The sequence below is a fragment of the Chroicocephalus ridibundus genome, chromosome 3 (genome assembly GCF_963924245.1).
Source record: "Chroicocephalus ridibundus chromosome 3, bChrRid1.1, whole genome shotgun sequence".
NCBI classification, from domain to species: Eukaryota; Metazoa; Chordata; class Aves; order Charadriiformes; family Laridae; genus Chroicocephalus; species Chroicocephalus ridibundus.
Window position 1 is genome coordinate 108,278,766 of NC_086286.1, and position 25,626 is coordinate 108,304,391.

A 25,626-nucleotide genomic window follows, 5' to 3' on the forward strand; every position below is an offset into this window, starting at 1 on the left:
TAAAAAGGTATAACGCGTACTTCCTGAATACGCTACCTTAAGTACAGTAATTATGAATATGAATTCCCTACTCAAGGGAAGTAAATGATCAGCACTATATATATATATACTGGTACAGAGAAAGTACTTGTTGTATGTGTTGCTCCTGGTACTGCCCATTATTATCCTTCTTTTTGTTGCCTTTCTTTTGATTTGTAAAGTTAAGACTCAAAACTTGTCAAAAGGTATAAAAATCACTTGAACACTGAGAAATATTGGGCAGTTTCAGAAAATTGACGTATCTTCCTTTACGGATATATTTCTTCTTACTGCAGATCTAATGCATTTGAAGTGCTGGCACTCGATGGAGTTAGTACTGGGATACTTCAGTTTTATACAGCCCAGGAGAGTGCTGACTGGCTGAGAGCAATATCAACTAACATCAGTGATTTGACACTTCAAAATGTATGTTACTTTCTGCATATTTTCTTGTCTGTGCTATTGTAAAATTATTTCTAATTTTCCAAGGGTAGAAAATAATTCACGTTTAAGATACAATATATAAAATGCATGTGTATGGGGAGGAAAAGGAAAGAGCAGGGAGAGGTTGTCTTGTCAATCAAAAGTATCAAGAAGTTTTCAAGAGGTGCAGTGTTACTATAGAACAGAATGTAGGAGAAAATCAGATTGCATTTATTATTTTAAAGACTTTTTAAGGCAAAATAGTTATCCTTTCTGATCATTTCACAGAGCTCTAGGTATGCCAAATATTTCATTTTTGATTTTTTATAATTAAAATGTGCTTGAAATTAGTATTTGTTGAAGAGGCATGTGAAAATTCTGTAGCTAGTGTAGTGTGACTTATAGAGGCTTATTGGGAGACAGTATTTTTACCTCTCTAAATTGTCTAGGAGTTGATTTATTTAAGGTCATATTATTCCATCTTTCTCCCTAGAAGTAAAAAGGTGCCTATGCTGTTTTAAGTTATTCCTGTAAATTCATAAGTAGCATTTGCTATTGCAACCAGAAGTATTAAATAATCCCTGGGGACACGGAAAATTATTATTTGGACAGTACATTATTATTCCAAGAAAGAACAACTGAAAACTATTGAAGATTCTGGAATGAATCATAAAGTTAAATAGGGAACTCAATAATGTCCAATATTGAAAATATATTTGAGCCTTTTTGAAATGGTAGAAATCGATGATGAAAACATGAGAGCACAGCTGTCCCTGGAGGGTTGCCTGTGCAGATTTTTAATCTTTTTTTTTTTTTTTCCAGATGTGTTCAGACTGTAACTTTTTTATAAATTATGATTTCGTAGCATGTCTTTAATTTGTACTTTGTACTCTAGGTTAATTGTTGCTTAGTTCTTCCGATTATATTATGTAGAATTTTTATTGGATTTCAGCATAAACCTTTGGTCAAAACAGATTATAAATTGAATTTATTTTCTGGTTTTCAAAAGTTACTTGGAATCATATTTGATCACGATAGTTCATTTATTGCATTAATTCTTTTAAAATATTCTTTGCTTAAGCAAAGCCTTTGACAAAATCAAATATTTTTGCTTATGATGCATTCTTTATAAATATTCTCTATTCTCTTTTTTGTGATTTACATCATTTACAGGGTATTACTATTTGATGATGCTAAGAAAGCAATGTAAATTATTCATGAAATTTCATAATTCCTTCTGTGTGAATAGCAAAAAGAAGTGTATGATAATATTTTTAGAGCAATTCCCGTTCATAGTTATTAAGCTCAATTCTTTTGCTTTCTAAAGAAATCCACTGAATAAAAGCCATTCCAAGGATATAGGTGAATAAGACAATAAAAAGTGGCTATAAATGCAAGCAGGTTTTATTAGTTGTAGGGTTCTAGTATATTTTTTTCAAATGCACTGTGTGCAGTAGCATGCGTCCTGACACAGTATCTTCACTGTGTTGTGACCTGTCTGCAGCAATATTTTATTATATGCTGAGTATTTGTATTGGTCTTCTCCGTTATATGTCACAATAATGAATTCAGTAAACAAAGTAGTCCCTGGTGTTCTTATAAGTGGCTGTTCTGGGGAGGGGTCTGGGAAACCACAGCCATGATAAATTCACAGGTTTTGTGTTCTTGGTGAGATAGTGTATACACTCTATACAGATCAGATGAGAGGCGAGTGAACTTTTTGCTTGGATTTAGTGCTTCACAGGTTTTGTCAGGTGTGCAGTCTGTGGTACACCTGGAAAGGGCTGGCCAGGGCATTCTTTTCATTACTGATCATCAGAACAGGAGATGTAATAGTGAGAATCCCTTTTATTGCAAACCATTTTTTAAGACCAGGACTGTGAGGCTGGACTGCAACTAAGGTGTACGGCAGAAAGCGGCTGGAGCGCGCTCCCTGCCTCTGGGCAGCCAGAGGACACAGATAGTTTGACATCCACAGTGCGTAGGGCAAGGCCTTTGGATTAAGCTTCTTGAAAATCCATTTTGAATGCTTTTTATTACCTTAATACTATGTTCTCACAAAATGTTTATTTTCTTATCATACTTCTGAAATTGGTGTTAGCGAATGGACCTGTAATTCCTCAGAGCTTTTTCCTGTTTCTGCACTTCTCCACTTGTGTAAAGTGTCTCCTTCATTCTCCAGGAGTACCTGAAGATAATCGCTACAGGTTCAGAGATTATTTCAGATAATCCCTTATCTGCTTCAGGGTTAACTTCTTCAGTCCTTGCTGACTCTATGTTCAATTGCTTGTCCAAATATTTAAACTATTCATTTCCTATTTTGTCCTATACCATCATTTCTCTACATAAATTAATTGCTAGATGCGTGGTCACAATGGACCTTCTTGCTGATACTGTTGGCATAAACAATGTCAGCATTCTTACCTGACCTATTACTAAGTATTTAAGCAATATGTTCTATTGTTCACTTTTTATTTCTACACATTTTTAGGTTTTCATTGTGCTGATACTTGTTTCTTGACTTTAGCAACTTTTTCTGCACCTTAGTCATTCTTACTTCATCTGTGCCTATTTGTGCTACTCCTTTGTACATCCTTTGTCATACACGTTTGCAGAAGATTTTGAATCATTTCTTTTAGAATTGTTGTTCTTAAAGAGCTCCTGATACAGATTGTTTTCTTACAGTGCACCCTATCTTTCCTGTATCACTTTACCCTAATATACTTTATTTTGCTACTTTACCTAATGCAGTCATGTTTAGCAGTTGACAACTCTTTCTGATGCCAGAAGACAGTCCTAATGTAGGCAGTACAAAAATAGCTTTGCCACAACGTGACACTTCTGCTAATGTCACACTACTTTTTTGAAGTGGGGAAACATCTGACTTCTATGCAAAGGCAAGCTCTCTGGGGATCGAGTATAAAGGAGGAGTCATCTTTCAATAGTGAAGATGTGAGAAGTCATCACTGCATAAGGATGCTACCCCTGGATGTAGCACATCTAGAAGTGTTACTTGGTAGATAAGAAATAATGATTCTGGTACTAGCCTGAAGAGAGTTAGTTCTTATAAGACAGAGGAGCACGGGGAATACTGTAACATGGAGAAAGATGTAAGGGAATCTTTTCAGCCCTTCTTACACATACATGCCTTGTATGCTTAGCTCAGAAAATCTCCTAGTAACTGTCAGCTTCACAAGCAGTATGGATTACATTTTTTTCTAAGGATCCTTATCCCAAATTGTTTATCACTTTGTTCATATTCTTGTTTTTCATATACTTTTCTACCAGCATGAAACTTCCCTATCGTCGTCTTTTGTAATTCAATCACCAGTCTTGTCAATGTTCTCAGAATTCTTCACATTTACCTTTCACAGAAGAAAATAGAGATGAATCAGCATCTCACATTTATTTCTTTGCTTGTACACCTCTTTTCTCACAGAAGGAGGTACAGTTGAAGAAACTGAGTGGAGAGAGGGAACAGAGACTGGCAGCAAAGCTGCCGTGATGAAAGAAGCAGCACAGGAAACAACTTGATCTGCATGAGCTTCTCACTGCTCCTGTTCTTAATTTGTTCAGCTACAGCGTTCTTTGTAGGCTGAGGTGGGAATGCTGTGCTGGAGATGGTTTTCTTAGGAGAGAGTCCTTTGGAATAGTTAATATTTCTCTCTCTGTTTTCCACCATTCAGATAGCCAGCTATTAAACATGTGCAGATTTTCTCATGGATTTTAATTATTTTCTTTGAAGCATAACACTGAACATTAATGTAGTCATGATCAGTACAAGCACCTAAAGGTAATGCTGCCAGTTCATTTACTTTATAGAGACTTGTTTCTTATATTTATAACTTTCTCAAGGTTTTAATTTTTCCCCCCATGATATTCTAATGGTGTTATTTAAAAAAAATATTTAGAAATAAATAGTAGTTCATAAGCAGGTAAATGAACAAGTTAAGGTGACATTGTTCCACTTTAAACATGATTTATGATTTTTATAAATCATTCCAGCAGCTTCATTGGAGGATGGTAGAAACTTAAAATTTGGCTTCAAAACAGGGTTATTAATCTGGATCATATTTTTGCCTTCGGCAGCTTTTTTAATTGTATATGTCATATGTGTACGCTTTTAAGTACGAGGATATGTAAGTGATACTCTGTATTGCAGTGAAGTTAAACTTCTGTTTGAATAGGGAGAAATTTATGGAATATGAGCTTTGAACATGCATGTAAAAAAAGAGGATTGAGGAGGTCTGTCTTTACACGGCAGAATGTGGGGTACGTGTAGATGGAAACAGAATCCTTGTATGTAGGAAGCAGTAGACAAATTTGACTGCCTCGATTATATAAACAATTCTATTCCTGGCGTGAAAACACATGATAGTATTTCTTTTTTGCTGCTTTTTTTGGTTTGTAAACTCAAAAATTTCCATTTGAAAGTACCACAATTCAAACCACGGAGGTTGTAATGGGAAGTCAGTACGGGTAAGAATCACATCACCTACATTTAGCCAAGCAACAAGCAATCGCATAGGATCCTCTTATAGCCAGGGAAAACAAAAGAAAAAAGGTGCATGTCAAGATCATTCTCTCTCTCTGCTGTCTGGAAAGAGAATATGCGTATATTAAATGTATAACTCTTTTTTTTGGCTTTCCAAAGTTAAGTGAGATAAAACCCAGCCTGGGAGGTATTTAGAGTCAGGTATACAGTTCTGAATCATTTCATCCCCATTCTATTCCTGTCCCGTATGTATTCATTTAGAACAGAGTATGGGAATTACAATTGCTTAATAGTTCGTTTTGCAAGCTGCCTGCGGTGTTCGCAGATCCAGGTTTTTGGTTTCAGTTCCCCTGCTGTCTCCAGCTCCCGTTACTGTACTGCAGTGCTGAAAGCTCACGCGCTGCCAGCAAGGAGTAGCGTATCCGGTTTGTATTCCTGTCTCTCTGCACCAGCTGTGGAGGCACGTAGAGAACATGGGGTGCCAGGTGAAGTGGAGAGTGCATACTTTTCTCTCCTCAACCTCGTGGCATAGGGACATAATGTGATGCAGAAGGAGATCTTTCCTCTCCCCACAGTTACGTCAGGGCTGCAGCCATCCCTGCTTTGAATAGGGAATGAGCTAAGGCTGTGCAGTGGATAGCTGTGGAGTCCAAGGCATTCTTCCTTATTTCACTTACCAATGGGAAGCTGGACTGGTTATGAGGAATGCTCTTCACAATACTCTGCCCTTATTCTGCAGAAAACTGTATGGCCAGTCTCGCACACATTTTTCCAGGCACATCTAAACACAATAAAATAAAAAGTAGGATAACAAAATTTCTTCCTGTCATATAGGGAGCTTAAATAGTTTGAATGAACCAAAAAGGAGGGTGAAAGGAGGCAGGATCTGATAGCCCTGTTTATTTGCAATGTTTTATGCTACAGTGACCTTACTACTCAGCACGTCATTGGCCACCTGCAAGGAAATAATATTTTCTATGTGTATAAGATGGCTTCTGTATAGTTACTTTGTGTATGTATTTGTTCCTGAAGGTTGGAGCAGGATGTGACAGCATTCCTACTGACATTAAAGTATTCCAGGTGCCTTTTCATTATGTCCTGCACAGCTGCTCAGGATTAAGCCTATTACCTAATCAGAATGGTGAGGTCTGCTTCCTTCTGCAACACTGGGCATGTCAACAATTTGTTTTATCCAAGTTACAGAGGTTGGGTTCCTGAGTTCCCTCTGGTTTGTTACTGTTGGGGCCCCGAGAGCACCAAGAAGCTCTGCCACCTCTTCCCCTTCCCAGGGTGCTCCAGGCCGCCTCTGGCCTCTGGCATGGTGCAGCCATGCGGCCTGGGGTCAGGCTGCTGTAGGCAGAGCTGTGTGCAAAAGTTGTGAGGAACCTTGCTTGGGGCCCCCCACTCTGCTTAGCAGCTGCATCTCAGCTCCATCCTCATCATTGGTCCTCATCTGTGCTGTGGTGCAGGTGTCAGCGCCTGCAGGCTGTGACCTGCCTCTATTGTGGTAGTCCCTGTTTTGGCTCTGGGGTGGCAGGGAGGTGGTGGGGAGCATGGCAGTGCCCCTCAAAGGGGCTGGCAGGCTCTTATGGCACTCTGCCCAAGGTGATCAGAGGCCTCGCAGGTGCCCCAGGCTCACAGCAGGTCTGGCCACCTCATCTGCACAGCCTCCATCACTCCCAGCTGTCTGAGCCACCAGCACACCTGCACCGTTTGACCACACGATTCAATTCAAATGGGGTGCAAAAGTGAGCACATGGGGGAGAAGGAGCCCTGACGATCCATGGTGGGTTAGGATTGACTGGTCAGTTCCCACAGCCCTGAGCCTTGGTATCACCCTCTGTCTGTACAGTGAAGGCTCCTGCTGTCTTCCTGTACTCCTCCACACTACATTTTGTCCTAGGGTCATTTTGTTTATGGTCATAGATAATTCACTCTGTGAAGTATAATGATTTGTTATTGCTGTCTATCAGCTACAAGTGTGTGTGTGTATACACTTTATATTCTTTATATATATATACCTGTAGCTTTTATATACATATATATCATTACATCCCACAGCTGTACTTTGCTAAAACCAAGTAGGCGATGTTATCATGGTCATTAGATGTTTATGTTATGGCTAAACAAGCTGTAGTACAGCTCTAGATAGTCCAAGACAAGTCCAGAAAAACCATGACACATTCTGAGGCTTGTGTCATTAGCATGACACAAAGCCTGTTAGCCTCTTGCAGGTGTACTGGGTCTGGCTGGGATGAATGTAACTCTTTAGAGCGGCCATATGGTGCTGTGTTTTGTATTTGTGGTTAAAACAGTGTTAATAACACACCATTGCTTTGGCTGTTGCTGAACAGTGCTTGCACAGCATCAAGGCTTTGACTTTTTCTCACTCTGATACCCCTCTGCCCCCAGTGAGGAATAGGCAAGTAATTGGGAAGGAACCCAGCTGAGACAGATGACATTAGTGATGCCATCCAGAGAGACCTTGACAGGCTTGAGAGGTGGGCCTGTGTGAATCTCGTGAAGTTCAACAGGGCCAAGTGCAAGGTCGTGCACGTTGGTCAGGGCAATCCCATGCACAAATATAGGCTGGGTGGAGAAATTCGGCAGCCCTGCTGAAAATGACTTGGGGGTGTTGGTTGATGAGCTGGCAATGTGTGCTTGCAGCCCAGAAAGCCAACTGTATCCTGGTCTGCATCAAAAGCAGCATGGCCAGCAGGTCAAGGGAGGTGATTCTGCCTCTCTGCTCTGCTCCTGTGAGACCCCACCTGGAGTACTGCGTCCAGCTCTGGAGCCCTCAGCACAGGAAAGACATGGACCTGTTGGAGCAAGTCCATAGCAGGGCCACAAAAATTATCAGAGGGCTGGAGCACCTCTCCTGCAAGGACAGGCTATGAGAGCTGGGGTTGTTCAGCCTGGAGAAGAGAAGGCTCCAGGGTGGCTTTATAGTGGCCTTTCAGTACTTAAAGGGGACTAACAGGAAAGATGGGGAGGGACCCTTTATGAGGGACTGTAGTGATAGGACAAGGGGTAACAGTTTTAAACTGGAAGAGGGTAGATTTAGATCAGATATTAGGAAGAAATTCTTTACTGTGAGTGTGGTGAGGCACAGGCACAGGTTGCCCAGAGAGGTGGTAGATGCCCCATCCCTGGAAACATTCAAGGTCAGGTTGAACGGGGCTCTGAGCGACCTATCTAGTGGAAGATGACCCTGCTCATTGCAGTGGGGTTGAACTTGATGACCTTTGTGCGTCCTTTCCAACCCAAACCATCTATGATTCTGTGATTCTGTAATTCTGTGATTCTGTGATAAAGTTGATCTTGGCAATAGAAGTGACATAGCAGATAAGGTGGAATTTTGTCTTCCAAGGTGGTTGGTACTTGGAGACTGGTTGGGCATCAGTCTGCTTGTGGGATGCAGTGAGTGATTGCCTTTATATTACTTGTTTTTTTCTTATTTCCTTCACTTTTTAAGCTCTCTTTGTCTTGACCTCTGAGTTCTCTTGCTTTTGCTCTTCCTATTCTCTCCCCTTCCTGCTGGGAGGGCGAAGGGAGTGAGCAGCTGTGTAGATGTTCAGCTCCTGGCCACAGTCAACTCACCACAACAGGCAATGGCATCACCGTTTTTACTGAGCTACATGGCTGCAGACGTGCTCTGCTTCCAAAGATTATCCACAGATTTGATCATACAAATCTAGTATTGCCAGGATACAAGTGATAGCCCTGGATTTCTTCTGCTCTTTTCCTCTGGCATTTGTAGTTTTTCCTGTGCATAGGTGTAGCTTTTGGTCTTCTATCACAAGTTTTCCATTTGTTATAAAACAGGCTTTTTGATGACAAGATCCTTTGGAAGTACTCATCAACTGTAGGACAGTTTGCAACTTCTATCCTTGCATATAGGGCAGTCTGTCTTTCCAGTCATTTACTCTGTTTCTGTCTAAATTCCATGTCGTTACTGCACTTACTAATGTTGCACGGTAAAGTGTTTCACTTTAGAGAAGGGAATATCTGTCAGGGTTTGTCCACCACTCATCTGTGCAAACTATGACTGCCAAAGAAAAGCCAAAATCAACAAAACTTTTCATTATATGAACAGAGAAGAAAAAGAAAGATATGTAACTTTATCTTGAAGAGTAAACTAAAAGGAAAGCCTAAACAACATTCTCTTAATCCTTAAATATGTCTGACACTCTATGGCCTTCATTTCACAAGTACTTAATCCCATGCCTCATTTATAGATCTGTTTAAGCAATTGCTTAACTGAGACCTAAGTGAGGTGTATATGTATGTACAGTATAATATTTTCACTCAGGGTGGCAAAGTTAAATTCATGCATGCAAATTTTTATGAAGGATTTAATGAAAACTCTGATAAAAGACTTTCTGGCCTTTGAGTCCTTGGTTTTGTAAATTTAGTGTAATAGTAAAAACCTAGTATTTATGCACTGAACAATTTAATTTCTTATAATTTGGAAGTATTAATAGAGTATTCAATAACTAAGTCAATGCTAATTGCATCACAGAAACTCTTCAGCATATTAATAACCCTGTGTATTCTTTCATCTGTCTTTCATAGATGAAAATGGCAAATAAATGCTGTTCTCCCTCAGACCAGGTAAGACTTCCATTATATTATCCAATTTTTTACATTCTTGTCATTAAGTTGCAAAATTTGTAGAGCTTACATACTCACATTTAGTCAGTTTTAAAATTCTAAACCCAAGTTTTCTATGGTTTAAAATTATGAAATTACTGACTTAATACTGCAGATTCTTACGAATCCACAGTAATGAGTAGAATCCTCCACTGTAGACCTAAAAAGTGGATTGGATGGAGCCATGAAATAAATGAGAAGGGGACAGTGGAACTCACAGCCAGGTCTTGGAAAGCACAGTACATGTTTGCATGCAATATTGCACCAGTGAGTCTGACAAGTTAACTCTGTATTTACATCACATATGGTGCACAGATAGACAAGGAATGTATTACAAATCCAAACTGTTTTGTGTGTGTGATGCTGTGCAGACTATGTTTGCTATGACTGTTTGGGACTTTTGGAGCTCAAGAGCCTGAGATATTTCTTCTGCTCCAACTAGACAAATGTCCTAAAGATCCAGAAGAATTTACTGCATTGGAAAGTATTCTTACTTCTTGTAGTATTGCAAAGAGTTTTTTCATTTACTTTGTAAAATATAATAGCAGCATTTTCCAAGCTAATTCTGTAATTCTGGGAAGTACTTTGAAGCTTGTATTATAGAACTAATGAGTTTCATTTACGTGTGCTTTCATTTCATCAATCTGGCATTGAATCATTACTCAGGAACAAAGAGCCCAGTCCCTGCTGTTTCCAAAAATGCTGGGTTTGTAGATTATAAAAGTGAAAATTAGGCAAGGTGTCTTATATACTGTTTTACTGCAGAAATTTATTATGGAGTTTTATTACAGAAGTCTGAGTCAAAAAAATCTTCATATAGGGATTAAATAAATATTTATTAGTTTGACAACTTGTGTATTCTTTCATATATCACCATTTCATCATCTTATTTGTAAAATCTGCTTGGACATTTATAGACTCTACTAGAAGTTATTAAAAATACTTAACCATTGACATTTTCTTACACAGGAAACTGTTTTCTTATATTTGGGTCAGTACTTTGGAGGAAAAAAAAAAAAACAAACCTCAAAAGCCACTATTGACTTCTATGTGTAATAGATAATCAAGTTACCCCCAAAGCCAAAACAAATACCTATTCTGTGTAAGAAGGAGGCATTTAAATACTCTCTCTGCCATGGCTTTTAATTATTAATGAAACTGATATGAAAAACAGGTGACTATAAATGCCATGGGAAAAGGTATTGAATTTGGGTATCTTTTCTGGGATGAACTCTCTACTACAAGTACTTTTATAAGTATTCAAAGTTTATTCATATCAGTTTGGGCATACATAATGGGTTTAGTTGAAAAAAGGAAGACATATTCTTCCTCAATTTTTACAAAGTATTGGGGACAGTCATACAACCTATCACTAAATATGTAATTTTATTTACTAAATAAATGGACTAGTCTCCATAAATTGTATAGACAGTCAGTGCAGCAAATTATTCTGTTACAGAGAGTTGTTCAAATGTGGGACTTGATATTCATGCTTTAAATCATCCTTCTTAGGAGCCCCTTTTTCTGTCTTGACTATACTGAGGTCCTAAGAGTAGCCTCTTAGTGCATCAGCTAAAGCAGGTGCCTAAAGTTAGGCAGTACAAGTCTATCCCATTTTTCCCATTCCAAATATGAAAGAAGGGAAGATACAAATAGGACCCTAATTTCAGGATTTTAGAACGTAAGATGGGACTGACAGCAACAAACATTTGATTGTTCTCTGCAAAAAAAGTGAGAAAAAATTAAGTTTATTATGAATTTGGGCAGATCAAGTAAATAAAACTAGCCAATATAAAAATATTAAAGGAGCAAATGTTAAAAATTCAGACTTTAACATGTCCTGAGAAAATCTGCTTTAAAAGCAACCAAAATGTGAATCTCTCATATATATATATATATATATATATATATATATATATATATATATATCACAAAGGAATAAAATAAAACTTGTCCGTGATAACTGAAAGCAGAAGAGGAGTTGATCTGCCCTAGATTAATGGAGCCTGTTAATGTCAGTTACATAATGTTTGTACAAACCTGAATAGCTCTTAATGCAGTCGATTTAAAATCTAGAGAAAGGATAAGCTTAAGAGATTGAAGGTCACTTGAAGAGCTGCCTTGGAGTAAAATTGGTGATAGCTGCAAATTTGTCTTGACTTTTGAGTATAGACATTCCTGAAGAATTAAACAGGTCCTTAGAGTTTCATTATTGTGTCGCCTGCGGTGAGTTTTCTTCATTATCATTAGAGTTCAACCTAATCTTTCATAAAGGGACGAGGTTGGATCAGGAGAGTTTTCATTCAGATTCTGTTTTTCATAGGTCATTAACAAACTGGGATTCAGGGTCAGGAACGTAAACAGTGACTTTGCTAAATCTCGCTTTCTTCCTTGTCTTTCGTGTTGCCCCTGACTGGTTTTACTGGAGACTGAATCTCCAGAACCTGATGCATCCCTGAGCACATAACTCAAGAAGATTGGAAAGTGAAAGGACTAAGATATTGGTTCCCAGGTCTAAACCAGCTGTATTTATGGATCTCTTGGCCAAAAGAAGTCAAACAAAGAGTTTGGACTCGCCCTGTCTCTATGGTCCAAAGTTAGAGGTAGTAAGAAAGGTAGTAGTAGTTGTAATTATTATGAATATATATTTGTGCTGTTAAAATAAGCAGTACAAGGTCATGAAGCTAATTCATGTGGTCTGGCTACCTCCACACTTTTAAATTCTCTTCTCCCACCAAAGCAGGGTTTCTCCCTTTAAACTGCCTGTTGGAAATTATTCCCGCCAATGCTTAAATCCCAGACCATCCTTGGGAATTGTTTGGAGAGTTCCGGTTGTCCCAGGGCATGTCATACTAGTTAGGCCATGTCAAGAACTACAAGGATTTAACAAATACGCAGGGATTACATGAATTTGAAAGGTATTAAATAAGTACCACTGCTGAAGCTCTGGCTCTTAAGTGTATATATAACTTGTGTAGATGACAAAGCACACAGCATCTACGCACTGGATACTTTTACAGCATGTTAGTGCTCCACAAGGAGAGAGGGGAATTGAGCCAGGTTGTGCATTATTTTATTGAGTGTGGAGCATGTTTACAGCCACCATTCTCCAGATATTGTAACTTTTGATTCTCCTTGATATAATTTACTGCAGCGCTCTAGGGACTTGAAAACACTTGATTCTGTGTTATCAGTAGGCAGTTAGATTTGGGACTCAGTTTTCAAGAAAGCACACGCTGCTGGATTGCTCTATATTTTTTATGAAACAGTAAATTTGGCAATTCTCTCTCTGCACAGAAAAACTACTTGCAAGGTTTTTGATTTTGTTTGCTGTGTGGCTTTTTTAGGGTTTTAAGACTAATACGATCATTTTCTGTTCTCCACTAAAACAATAGAGTTTCTTCTCAGTAGAAAGAGGAAAATATTGATCAGATATTAAATAAGACTATTTATATTTTTTCTTGTGATGCTGTAAAACAGATTTGCACTACTTCCAATGATGTATCTTCCCTTCTTTGTTTTGATTTTTGCAATGACCTCTTCATCGACCTCCAAAGGAAATCATACAGAAGGTGAAATCTGGAGGCAATGATTGTAAAAGCGTAGCATGTGATAGTAGCAGGAAGACCAGGACACAGATCAAGATGCAACCACCAAGGGATAGATAGGTAACATAAAATTACCCTCTAAGTGCATTAATAGCACGAAGACAAAGTTTGTCATCTGCTCAGCATATCAGACGTCAGCCTTCACTGAAAAGATCATCTGCAAAAGATGGTTGTTGCAAGTAATACTATCAAAAAACAATAAAATCTCAGATTACAATACAAGGGGAAGTTTTGGCGGTGTGTATGCTTTTAATGCCTGGTGACATTTGAAAAACTGGTCAAAATAATCTCAGAGCTATTATCAAGATATTTCAGGGAATTTGTGTCTGCTAGGTGACACATCAAAAGATTAGGAAAGGGCAAACATCATGGCTGTTAATGGAAAAAGAAAGAAGCTGGAAATTAGAGACTACTCAATTTGACTTCAATCTCCAGAAAGACGTTTTAAATAAATAAACAAAATATTTGTATGCAGCTGCAAGACAGCAGATGAATGTCTGCCCTGAAGGATTTGTCAAGAATAAATAGTGACAACCAATCTAATTTCTTCCTGTGATAGTATAACACATCTTGTGGATGGGTGACAGGCGGTTGCTGCAACATTTCTTGATTCCAGTAAGGTTTATGACATTTCTTGACATTACAGTATTTTAAACAAGTATTATCCAGATTTGGTTGTACAGACTTTGTTGAATAATCCAATAATAGGCATAAATGGTTTGCTTTCAAAAGTGACATATTGACTAGAAGTCCTGAAAAGGTCTGTCCTGGATCCAGTTCCCTTGAATACTCCCTTTATGGTGTGTTAGCAAAAGCAAGTTTACTAGTTTTGCAGACATGAAGCTTTAAAATGCAGTGTTAGACATAAGAATGATCTTGGCATATTGAAGAATGAGTCTGAGAAACAGGGTGGAAGCCAATTAAGGTACAACACATAGGCAAGAATAATCAAGTATATGTGAGAGGCTGTGGGGAATAACTGGAGTTGTTGTTACTGGAAAATACTTGAAAAGTATCTAGGGATGTACATTATTTTAGGAAGTTTGTTCCATTGTCCGTCGCTTTGCTAGGCCTCAGGGAGACCGTCCCAGATGCCTCTGTCTGCAGAAGCCAGTCAGATAGAGATAGTAAGAAAACCAATAGGTTTATTGTTAAGATTTATTATTATAGTTTATTATTACATCAACCTGTGGTAATCAGGTACAGGGCTGATCAACAGAGACACCCAAAAGCCCCATTCATATGCTTTATCTTATATTCCTTTTTTCCCCCATTTTTGCCTCTCCCAAATAAGGAATGCACACACATTTTACTCCTTCTCCATTGGCCCTTACTTTTTCTGATTTTTACATGCTTATTTGGTTATTTCAGCCTTTATCTATGATACCACCACCACTGCCTGTAAGTCAGCACCCGCTTTTCATTATCTTTTGGCGTTCTTCACTCATTCTTCACTTTCTTTTCGTGTATTTCACCTGCTAGTTTATCCCGTTATTGTTTTATTAGTAGCACTGCACACTTGAGTTGGCCGGTGAGCTTCTCCCTTTGCATTGTATGCAACGTCCAGCAGTTTCTCACGTTGTTACTTTGTCAGTTTAACATCATGCCAGGGCTGGCCATTTACCAGCATGCCATAACAACCGTGTCTCCTTTGTGGCTTTTGAGAAAGAGGAGTCAAGCGTTGTGGGCTGTACCTAAGTGAGTTACTGCGAGACATGCTAAGTGTTCCTTTTGCTGAAAGGCCTTGGCAAGAGTACTGCAGCTGATCTTGTGCACTATGTTTCCTAAAAGATATTGACCAGGGGTTTTCCATGGCCTCCATGGATACGTTGAAAGAAAGACAGAGAGGGAGATATGAAAGAAATATTCAGGAGTGATAACTTTGTGCTCAGAGAATATGTGAAAAGAAGCAAGGAAAGATGCCACACAACCTACATATTTTTGTTCATGGATTTTTGCTCCATGTATGAACTGAATAAGCTTTTTTTACTCTAAGGTCAAAATCATTTGAGACTGTAATGGCTAGGGCCAAAAAAGTCTTAAATTGTGATTACAGCAAGAGCAATTCATGTTTGACATGAGGAATAGACTTTCTCATCACTAGTAAATATAATAAAGTGCTAGAATAGATTCTTGAGAGAAATTATGAAGTGTCCATTACTGGAGATTGTTAAGACGTTAAGGAAGCATTTTTAGAAACAAAATAAGTATCAAGGATACTGCATTTTGGAGAGGGCAATGTACTACATTTCTCAGAAGCCTCTTTTCCACTCTGTTTTTTGACAATTATATGATCCTAATTCTAAATAAGGAACTTTTCAAATATGGAGGCTTTTCCTATTGTTCCTCATAGCAGAACTGCTGCCCCAGGTATGCCACGAACATGTTTGCTTGGCTTCATCTTTCAGAATAAAAGAAACCCTGCACATACTCTTGTAAGATCATTTTCTGTCTTGGTTTTTTTTTTCATTCTCTGAGAAACAGAGAAAAATGTTTTAAAAATATATCACGTAGCAATAAAATTACTTTCTCCTAATTGTTAGTCTGGAAAAGTTAGATTCTTGCAGACAAATTACACCTGTAGAAAGAGAGCATGACTAAATTCCTTTCAGCATCAAAAGAGACCATGTAGAGATAGAATTGAGATCTTCCTTAGTAATTGTTTTAACTTTTTTGATATGGGGGGTCAATTATGTAATTCCTAATGAAACTCTCTTGGTCTGCGTCAGACATTTTTTCTGAGACCTCAGGTCTTCCACTGAAAAAACTTACTCTAATGGAAGAAGTGCCACTTTAAAGCACTTAAACTTTTTAACCTCTAGTGAGTTAGCTAATATGTAGTGCCTCTGTGATGTAAATAACTATTACTACTATACAAGCAAACTGGAAAAAAAAGAAAAAGTCAAGAGATTTTCCAAAACAAATCTATACATAATAGAATTCTGAAAACTGTGGTTGCATCTCCTAACATATTTCTCGAAATCTCGCTATGCTTTATAAAACAAATACATTCACAGTATGTTCATAGTATTTCTATGTCCCATTTTTTTGTGTTAATGAAATAGTTGATATTAGATAAGTCTTTGAAGTTGTAAGACTTCAAAACATTGAATTCTAGAAACTGTATAGAATATGTCAGACAAAGGAAACCTATTCGTATTTAAGGAAAGCTTTACGGAAGAGTACATTTAAGTAATGTTTCTTACCCTAATATGTTGGCCTCATCTTCCAGCAGTCAGCTGGGTCTATGGTGTCTCTGGCAGAGAGTGGCACAAGGCAATTCTGTCTTTGGTGAAAAATCATGGTCTCTGATTAAGCTGTCTTCCTAAGCTTCCCTTAGCTGTTAGAATATTAAAAAAATATATACAAATAACTCTTCTTTATTCTCCTTTTCTTTGCATATTTCTGATTTGTGGATTGCGAGAAAGATTTTAGAGCGTATAATTTTCTGCACAGGCATCTGCTCTTCACAGCTTTTAGAACCCATTGCTTTTCCATTCGACATTACAGAATTATGATTTCATTGGATTACTAGTATGAGATCAGTCCTTCTTCAGGATTATTCTCCAATAAAAATTATGTTAACACATTTTTAAGCAGAATTATCATGTTATTGATTGGGGCATAACATGTAGAAGGAAGCTGAGACTGAATTTTCAGATTGAGTTTTCTTCTTTGAGGACTCTTTTGCAACAGCTATAGCAAACAGCTATAGTTTGAAAGGCTTTCTTTTTTAATTTTCCTAAACTGCAGAAAAAAACAATTTGAGGCTTTATTTGGTGAGGAGGAGAATAGCTTGTTAGGTGTATTTTGCTACTGCTGTTTAAATATTGCAAAATAATTAAGTAGACATACAAGACAAAAAAATGGTGAAGAGCCTGAGTTTTCCGATTTTATTTAGTTTATTTAGTTCCTGCTGCACAAATAATGATACTGATTTAGTATAATATAAGAATGTATAACCAGTAAGGCAACTTACTGTCTTCAAGAGTGAGTTTTGCGTTCTGGATCCTAACTTGAACAAGAAGGCTATTATAAGAAAAGGTGAGTGACATCAGCCCCCATTTTCCCAGACTCCTTGTTATAACAAGCAAAGAAGAGAACCAAGTATCGCTACCTAAAGGACAAGTAATCCAAATTTTGCACAGGCGGCCAATTCCTGGGAAGGTGCACGAATTCAGATACATACCTGTCTTCATAGTTAGTGCTAACTAACCCTTTGGGTTAGTACAGACATGTTGCTATTTGTGCCATTCAAACTGTGCCCAGCTTGGACTTATAAATTTCATTCTTGAGCTGAAGCACTTAAAACACTCAAGTGTGATAATTTCTAAGGTTCATCTGTAGTTTAATCTCTAAAACATTATGTTTTGAAGGGTAGCCATTTGGACATAAATGAATGCGATTGATGTAATGCATCAAAACTTCTAGCATTCCAATTTTTCAATTTGTTTGTTTTGTTGTTTTGTTTTGGTTTTTTTTAGTTAATCATAATGTATGTGAAAATACTGCACTTTTTCCCTCCAAAATCTGTACTTTTCAAAACATGCAGTCTAGCGCTTGCTTTAGAAAAGACAAAAAAAAGTACTTAAGCTACTTCAAGACGTACTTCTCTTTGCTTTCTTAATTTTCTATTGTTCCATTGTGCTTCATGGTACAACACTGGTTCTTAACTTGCAGGCTAAGCTGGTGTCTGTTGTAGATTCTTATCCCACTTTAATTACATAAGTGTACCCATCTGTTCTGACATTTCATACATCAGAGATCTACTTGATTTTCTTTCTTCATTTCCCTCTGGAGTGTTTTGCATCATTTACTTTTCATAACTATTTAACTAAAAGTACTATATACAAAATATACTGGTTGCCTTATTAAATATAGCACATTAAGTTTCCAGTCATTGCAGCATCTAGATGCTTTATTGCTGTAGGAAAATAATAAGTGCAAATAAGATCTTTCATTTATCTGCTGTGATTGGATTACATATTGTTAGTGACTTGTTTTATCTTCTCATAATGAGTGCCATCGCTCATTTTGTTCCTACAGGAACTTTTTGAAACTGTATTAAACGTGTTAGAAACTTAATAATACATCGATGATGTATGGGTAATTTTCCACGCAGTTTCAGATAGCAGTCTCAAATTGATTATGCAGTATGGGAATAAAGTGGTGAAAGCAATGCTAAGAATGGGACAGTTTGTAGTGTAATGCATTATGAGCACTCCTTAAAATTTCAAATGGCAGGTTTCAATCCAAATAACAACAGTTTTTATCCCCGGATTAATATTTCCATGCACATAGTGAGACCCAATTAAAATCTCAGTAGCCTACTTACGAACCACAAACAGCTTGTTATTGAGTACCAACACTTTGTTGCATTTGTTCCATACAGACTTTTGTTGAACTCAATAATTATTCTTTCTCCATTTCTATGGACTAAATGACCATCAAATAAACCACTCAATAAGAAAGATGTGTGGAAAGAAAGTAAAAAATATATTAGATTTTTTTAATATCTCTATAAAAATATGCATAATTTTATTATTTTTTCAATATATGCATAAGTTAACCAAACACTGGTTCTGATAAAGGAAATTCTGCTATTTTCCTTCTTTACCTTTTTAAGGACTTTGTGTGTTTATAGGCAAGTAGACATTTCTTTTCTTTACATTTTTTCCTCACAAATATTTTTTCATTCGATTTCCTCTCTTTATGTACTTTTATGGTGTCCTTCCTTTTGTTCTTTTCATTTTAATTTCATATTTTTTCCTGTATTTTTGATCTTAGCAAATTGATTCATTTCTCCTCGTAAATGTATTTTGCTTTGTCTTTTCTTCTTTCTCTTTCATAGTCATTAGTACTTACTTTTTAGCTTGCCGTCCTGTTCTCCCCCACCCATGCAAATGGCAGTAATGCAGCTCTGAGCCCACTGAGCTCACCACTTAACTTCCAATAAAAATCCTTCTTCCCCTACCTAGCCTGACTATTGCTTCTTCTCCAAGAAAGTATCTCATTCAGTCTTTCATATTTGGTGGAGCAATCTGTATTTAAATCAACTCAACCCTTGCTTTTCTGCTAGATATATAAAAATTCTAAAACAAACGAACAAACAAAAAGCTTGTGTGTCTTCTAGCTGTTCTATATTTCTTTTCTTAATTGTATGTACATACTGAGACTTCAGTCAGTATTCTGCAGAGGTACTCTTCTCCAAATTTTAAATTGATCTACAAATGTGCTACTGGAATTTTTTCACACCTTCATTTAAAAAAAAATGGAACAACTTGATGTAGGCATTCATTTTATAGGTGTCTTTTAGAAAGTTCAGGAAATGCTGCAGCATTTTGTGTCCTAGCATCTTTAATAGTTAGGTAAGTGTTTCATGGTGCTAATACACAGACCATAATCTTGGGATTTGAAAAACTTTTGGAAGGGTATTTACTTCATGGGTTTTCTTAAATGGCATTGAACTATTATATACCAGCTAGTTTTTCCAGATAAGTTTTTATTTTCTTTTGTAAGATGTAAATCAGCAGACCATTTTTTCTTATTTCAAATATGAGGTATATAACTGGTTCCTTATTCCACAAACTATGTTGACAATGCAAAGCTAAGTAATGGATTTAAAGAAAATGAAAATTGAAAAACTTTTTATGAGTTTCTGATATCTTTTGGGAATTGTAGTCAAATTTAGAAACAAAAAAAGGTCTTTATATTTGTTAATGGTTCTAAGACTTTCTCTTTGTTTCGATGATCTATTATTTGGAGTTTTGTCTGATTGAAGTTATTTTTTCCCGTTAGTCATTTAAATCACGCACAGTAATAGTGCAATGTATTCAAAATGTAGCTGAAGTATTGCTGTGCAGTTTTGTGTAGACTTTGATGAAGTGGAATGAACAGGTGACTTTATCACAATCCATATAGATCAAGAGGGATATTACAATGTTGTAATAATTCAGTGTGTAGAAAGACCATTCCCCCAAAATCTATTCTTTTTTTGTCTGAGGTTGAAAGAGATTACAGCATACAGAACAGTTTAAGATTGAGTTTATGGCTGTTAATAATTGTAAAAATCTATTTGCCGTGTGGAGAAGAGTATACTTCAAACCAAATTTCTTGATTCTGGTCTACCACAGGTAGACTGGTCACAGTATGGTGCGACTGCAATAAAAATAGTAATAATAGAGTTTCATTTCAGTAAAACACTTAGAACACATGCCCAAAAAATGTCTGCAGCTAATTAAAAAATGCAGTCTTCTGTTTGTAACTAGATACATACTCAAGAGTATTATCCAAAACATTAAGTGCTACATTAAATTGAGGCTATAAAATTTGGAGCTCCTATCACATCTTGCAGCCATAGTTAAGAATACAACAGTGATAGGGCCTTCACATGAATTCACAAAATACATAAAGGAAATTCTTTCCATTTCACGGACGGAAAACTTTGACATAAAGCACATTTTCATTGAAAAAAGAAAAAAAAACACATTTTACTTCAGTGAGAAAAATTCAGTGCCCACTTTCTAAATTTAGAATTTTATTCAAAGAAAGTTGCTTATTTATTCAAAGGTAGTAGCTTAAAGGAGAGAAGTGAATGGAGGCAAGTCCATTCTCGGAGCAGCAGACAAACCTCCCCCTTATCCACCCCGCCTTCCCAAGTACCTCTCTGCAACAGTTATGAGTCTCTGGATGTGGAATACCAGTCAATGGATGATGTGGATGACAGTCCATCTTCACCAGAGGTGTTGCCAAGGTCAGAAAGGCCTACCCCCCATATCACGACCACCTCCACGAGGGAAAAAGATAGGTTATAGTTGTAGGCTACTCCCTTCTGAGGGGAAAATAGGGTCCAATATGCCAGACAGACCCTCTTCTTAGGGAAGTCTGCTACCTGCCTGGGGCCAGGGTTAAGGACATCACTAGGAAAGTTCCTAGCCTGTTACGGCCCTCAGACTATTACCCATTACTGCTCTTCCATGTGGGTGGCAATGAAGCAGCGATGCGTAGTCCAAAGGCAATGAAAAGAGACTTCAAGACTTTGGGGCAGTTGGTAAGGGAATCTAGAGCCCAGGTTATTTTTTCCTCTCTCCTTCCAGTTGTGGGCATCGGAAGAAACAGGTGGGCCCAGTCTATCATTATATGGCTCCATGGCTGGTGTCATCAACACAATTTTGTGTTTTTTGATAATGGGATGGCCTACACAGCACCAGGCTTGCTGGCATCAGGTGGGGTTCATCTTTCTGAAAGGGGGAAGAGAGACTGATCACACGCTAGCGGGGCTCACTGGCAGAGCTTTAAACTAGACTTGAAGTGGGAGAGGGATAATATCAGGCTTGCCCATGACAAGCTGTGGGATGTCACACCAAGGTTAGAGGAACGGGGTGCTAGCGAGGGCCCTCAGCATGTTGCTCTGAGACATTCTGGCAGCCCGCTTGAAGTCTTACAGAGATGACCCAGGGGCTTCTTAGGTAATAGGAGCCAAAAGGGATACACCAGTGACATACTTCAAAGGAATTTAGGGAGCTTCCTCTAAGGTGACACACTGACAGCCCAGCTGAAGTGCCTCTGCATCGATGCACACAGCATGAGCAGCAAAACAAGAGGAATTTGAAGCCACCATGCTGCAGCAACCTGGTTGCCATTTCTGAAACTTGGTGGGACAAATCCCATGACTGGAGTGCAGCTATCAATAGCTACAGGCTGTTCAGAAGAGCGATGAAGGACAGGCGGAACCTTTGCCCTCTGCATTAAGAAATGGCTAGTGTGTGAAGAGCTGTCTCTGAATAGCCCCGAGCAGGTTGAAAGCCTATGGGTAAGAGTAAGAGAACAAGGCAACAAAGGGGACATTGTGGTTGGTGTCTACTACAAGCCACATGATCAGGGGGAGCCTATTGACAAAGCCTTCTTCCTCCAGCTACAGGAGTCATTGCACTCGCAGGCTCTCATCCTGCTGGGGGACTTCAGCGACCTGAACACATGCTGGAAAAGTAGCACAGCGAGCAGTAGGCAATCCAGGAGACTCCTGGGGTGCATCAGGAATAACTTCTTAAGTCAGGGAATAGACAGCCCACCAGAAAGGATACGATACTGGACATGATGGTCACCAACGCAAGCGAGCTAATCAGTGATGTCAAGGTTGGAGGACTTAGTTTTGCCATTTGACATTGTGGATAATTCCAAAATTATTTGGTAGGTGCTGCTGTAAGGATAAACCTGCTGTAAGGATAAAGTGATGATAATGGTGATGAAAGAAGAACATAATAGATAGTTACATGCTTTCCTTATCAATTTAATTTAATCAATTACTAAGTAAACTACTTTTTAGTAAAGATTTTAATGCTGTTACAGTTCAATAGATGGTGTCCATTTGCAAGTCAGCAAATGTGACTTTATGAATGTAAAGGAGAATATTGTATTGTTTGTGCCCTGTGATTTGGACAGTATTCTTTTTGTCTGTATTATTTGATATTATATTACCATGCTGATAAACTCAATGTATAGTGTAGTTTCTAGTAGATTATCAACGTAACTATAGTATATTTTGATAAAATAATGATGTGTCTGAATATCCTGTTTCTAAACCTTTGCTGACTACTATAGAAACAGTGTTTTGGGGAGAGTTATTAAATTTACAGAATAGCAAATTGAGAACTGGAGGTCCTACTGTATTTATTGTGCTGTTTCTTAGATCTCCTTGAAATGTTAATGCTGGAGCTTGGTAGAAGAGTACAGAGAAGGACTGTCTGGCTCAACATATTGATTTATTATTTATTTCTGAATAAATTTGTTGGTAAGAGACATAATTGATACATTAAATAACAAAGTTAGAAAACAACGTGTGAGATTTTCGTGATATAAGAGCATGAACATGCATCTAAACTACCATTCTTTCCACCTTTCTGCTCTGTTGGTAATAATGACAGGTACGCACACTGAGCTTTCAATAGAAAAGCATTCCTGAGATCATCACGTTTTTCCCAATTCTGTCTGTAGAACAAGTGCTGAAGTTTTCATGCAATTTAATGAAATTTTCAGGCTGTTCCCACTGACTTCCAGCAAAGTTGTGTGGGCTCAGTGTATTCACAAGTGTTATGATATTTCTGTCCCTGTGTAACTCCTCAATGTTTTCCTTAATTGAAAATGAACAAGCCTGTCAGCAACAGCTGTGTATTCTGATTGGTAGATCACTCCAGATTTGAGTACCTGTTGCAAGGGCAGTATGTTCCTCCCAATGTATGTAAAATGAAGCCTAAAATGTTTTCATTTGTTATTTTTGGTGGATAACTACAATCACGGTATTCCGCTACCACACTATGGGATTATTCCTTCATAAATTTGCGTTTACCTCAAAAAGGAAGCATGCAGTTTTACTTCTTAGTTTTATTTTTTCTTTAAATTATTTTACCTGAAACATAAAGGCATGTACTGTTAGAGCAAATAACAACTGAATTTGACACCTAAATCATCGTGAGATAAAGTGTATATAAAAAAGTATATAAACTCTGAAAGACAATCAGTGTGACAAAGACAGTTTGTTAACAGTAGCAAACATGACTATATAGAAGCTGTTTGATTTCAGATAAATCTAGTGATTTGTTCAGGTGTATTTCTTTAGAGGTACATGCAGAAATGTCAGTACGTCCATGTTTTGACTGTAATATAGAAAGTGTAGGATCACGTTTTTATAAACTGATGGCTGAACTATTTCAGTACATCTAGATTTTCTGCTGGCTCAAGTGACAGTCTGCTGAGACATATATAGGTGGCTTTTTAAATGGTGATTATTTCAGACAAGATTCAGACAACCTGTACTGTAAGTTTAAGTCTCTTCGAGGACTTCTGACACAGTGGCATGATACCATATACTTCAAGAGCACGGGAGTGGTGGGAAGGCAAATGTGAAGAAGCAGATGATGCATCCACTTCTAATAGGACCACTCTTCCTTGTGAAAATACTTGACCTATTCAGATATGTCTTATGCTTCACTGAAGAACAGAGCTTTAATTTTCAATTATTTTCTTTTACAGGTTATACATATGGGATGGGTAAATGAGAGACTTGAAGGAACTGATTCATCTCAGCTCTACAAATTCAAGTTTCTGGCACTGAAGGGTTCATCCTTCTACATTTTCAGCACTCCACCGGTAAAAAAAATAGTATTTTTGTAACGGTTTCATTGTAAATGGAAACCTGTTTGTTATGTCTGGGTTTGTTTTTCCTTACTAAGTGACATTGTCAGCTGAGATTTCAAAAGAAGTTAAAGCCATAGATGCCACTGAATTTCAATAAGCTTTAGATATTTAACCTCTTTCAAGGTCCTCTGAAAATCTTACCGTACCTGGATAGTTCAAAGAATTCCAAATAGGGATTAGGATTTTACTTTTTAAAGTTGTCCAGTTCAAATTTTTCTCTGGTTTGTTGGGCCAAATATTTCTTACCTTGTTTATTCTAAGGTATTTGGCAGATGTAATGAGCTGGTAGTTACTCTGTTTTTTTAAAGACAAGATACATCATGAAATACACCATCCATAGTATTAGTAGATACTTGCAAATTTTGCACGCAGGCAAGGGATTGAACTGTTACAGAGAATCCAATGCTAAGAATACAGTTTGAACAAATGACACCATCTTGCTTTGATAATTTACGTAGGTAGTAACGAGAATTCTGTTTTACAACAGATGACTTATCTAATACGTCTCTAAAGAAAACCCTAATAAAAATTAATTTAAAAGAATGAAACAGAAATGAGCTGTAGATTTCTAAACTTTTTAAAAGTGACCCATATCACATGGTATTGTTTTATCCTTTCTTCGTTTTTTCTCCAGAGAGCCTTTGCTTTAAACAAATCAAAAAGAATAAAATGCGGAATTAGAATGCAATTTCAAGTCATTCAAAGCGTCCTTACGGTTTGGCTCAGGGGGTGGTCAGTCTCCCAATTTCTTCAGCTGATCCAAAGAAAATCTGATCCTTTACATGTCTACCATCTGCAGTACCTTTGGGAAGTTCATACTCTTCAAACCTCATTTATGAACCGCAGTGAGAAGCAATCAGTAACATTTTTCTCTCTCTAGATTGAAATTCTAAATACAATGCTTCCTATTAACTTCAGACACTTTTAAATGGCCAATAGTATTCTCTTTAAAATGAGACAATGCATCTGTGAAAAGCTGGGTTTTTTTCCCCTGTAAAAAATTATTTGCCTATATGTCGAGTCAAGGAACTAAAATTTGATTTAATTACTACAATCCAATTAAAATGCAAAAACAATACAAAAATATTAAACAAATAAATAACACATCACATGAATGCTTTTCCTTTATAAATTTTATTTATTGTTTTCAGACCTGTTCTTGAAGAAACTTTTTTGATATAATTAAAACTATCCATCTACTTGATATAATTGGTGATAAACTACTTCATTTATCAC

The 25,626-nt window shown here is 37.4% G+C and overlaps 1 protein-coding gene across 1 annotated transcript in view; it reads left to right on the forward strand.

Moving 5' to 3' along the window:
* The window catches only part of SNTG2 (syntrophin gamma 2), a 277,686-nt gene that overhangs the window by 210,848 nt on the left and 41,212 nt on the right, over positions 1 to 25,626 (forward strand). Inside the window, exons 10-12 of the mRNA XM_063331136.1 lie at positions 315 to 444; positions 9,512 to 9,550; positions 24,226 to 24,342. Of these exons, the coding sequence (XP_063187206.1) occupies positions 315 to 444; positions 9,512 to 9,550; positions 24,226 to 24,342 (286 nt within the window). The remainder of the gene's footprint in view (positions 1 to 314; positions 445 to 9,511; positions 9,551 to 24,225; positions 24,343 to 25,626) is intronic.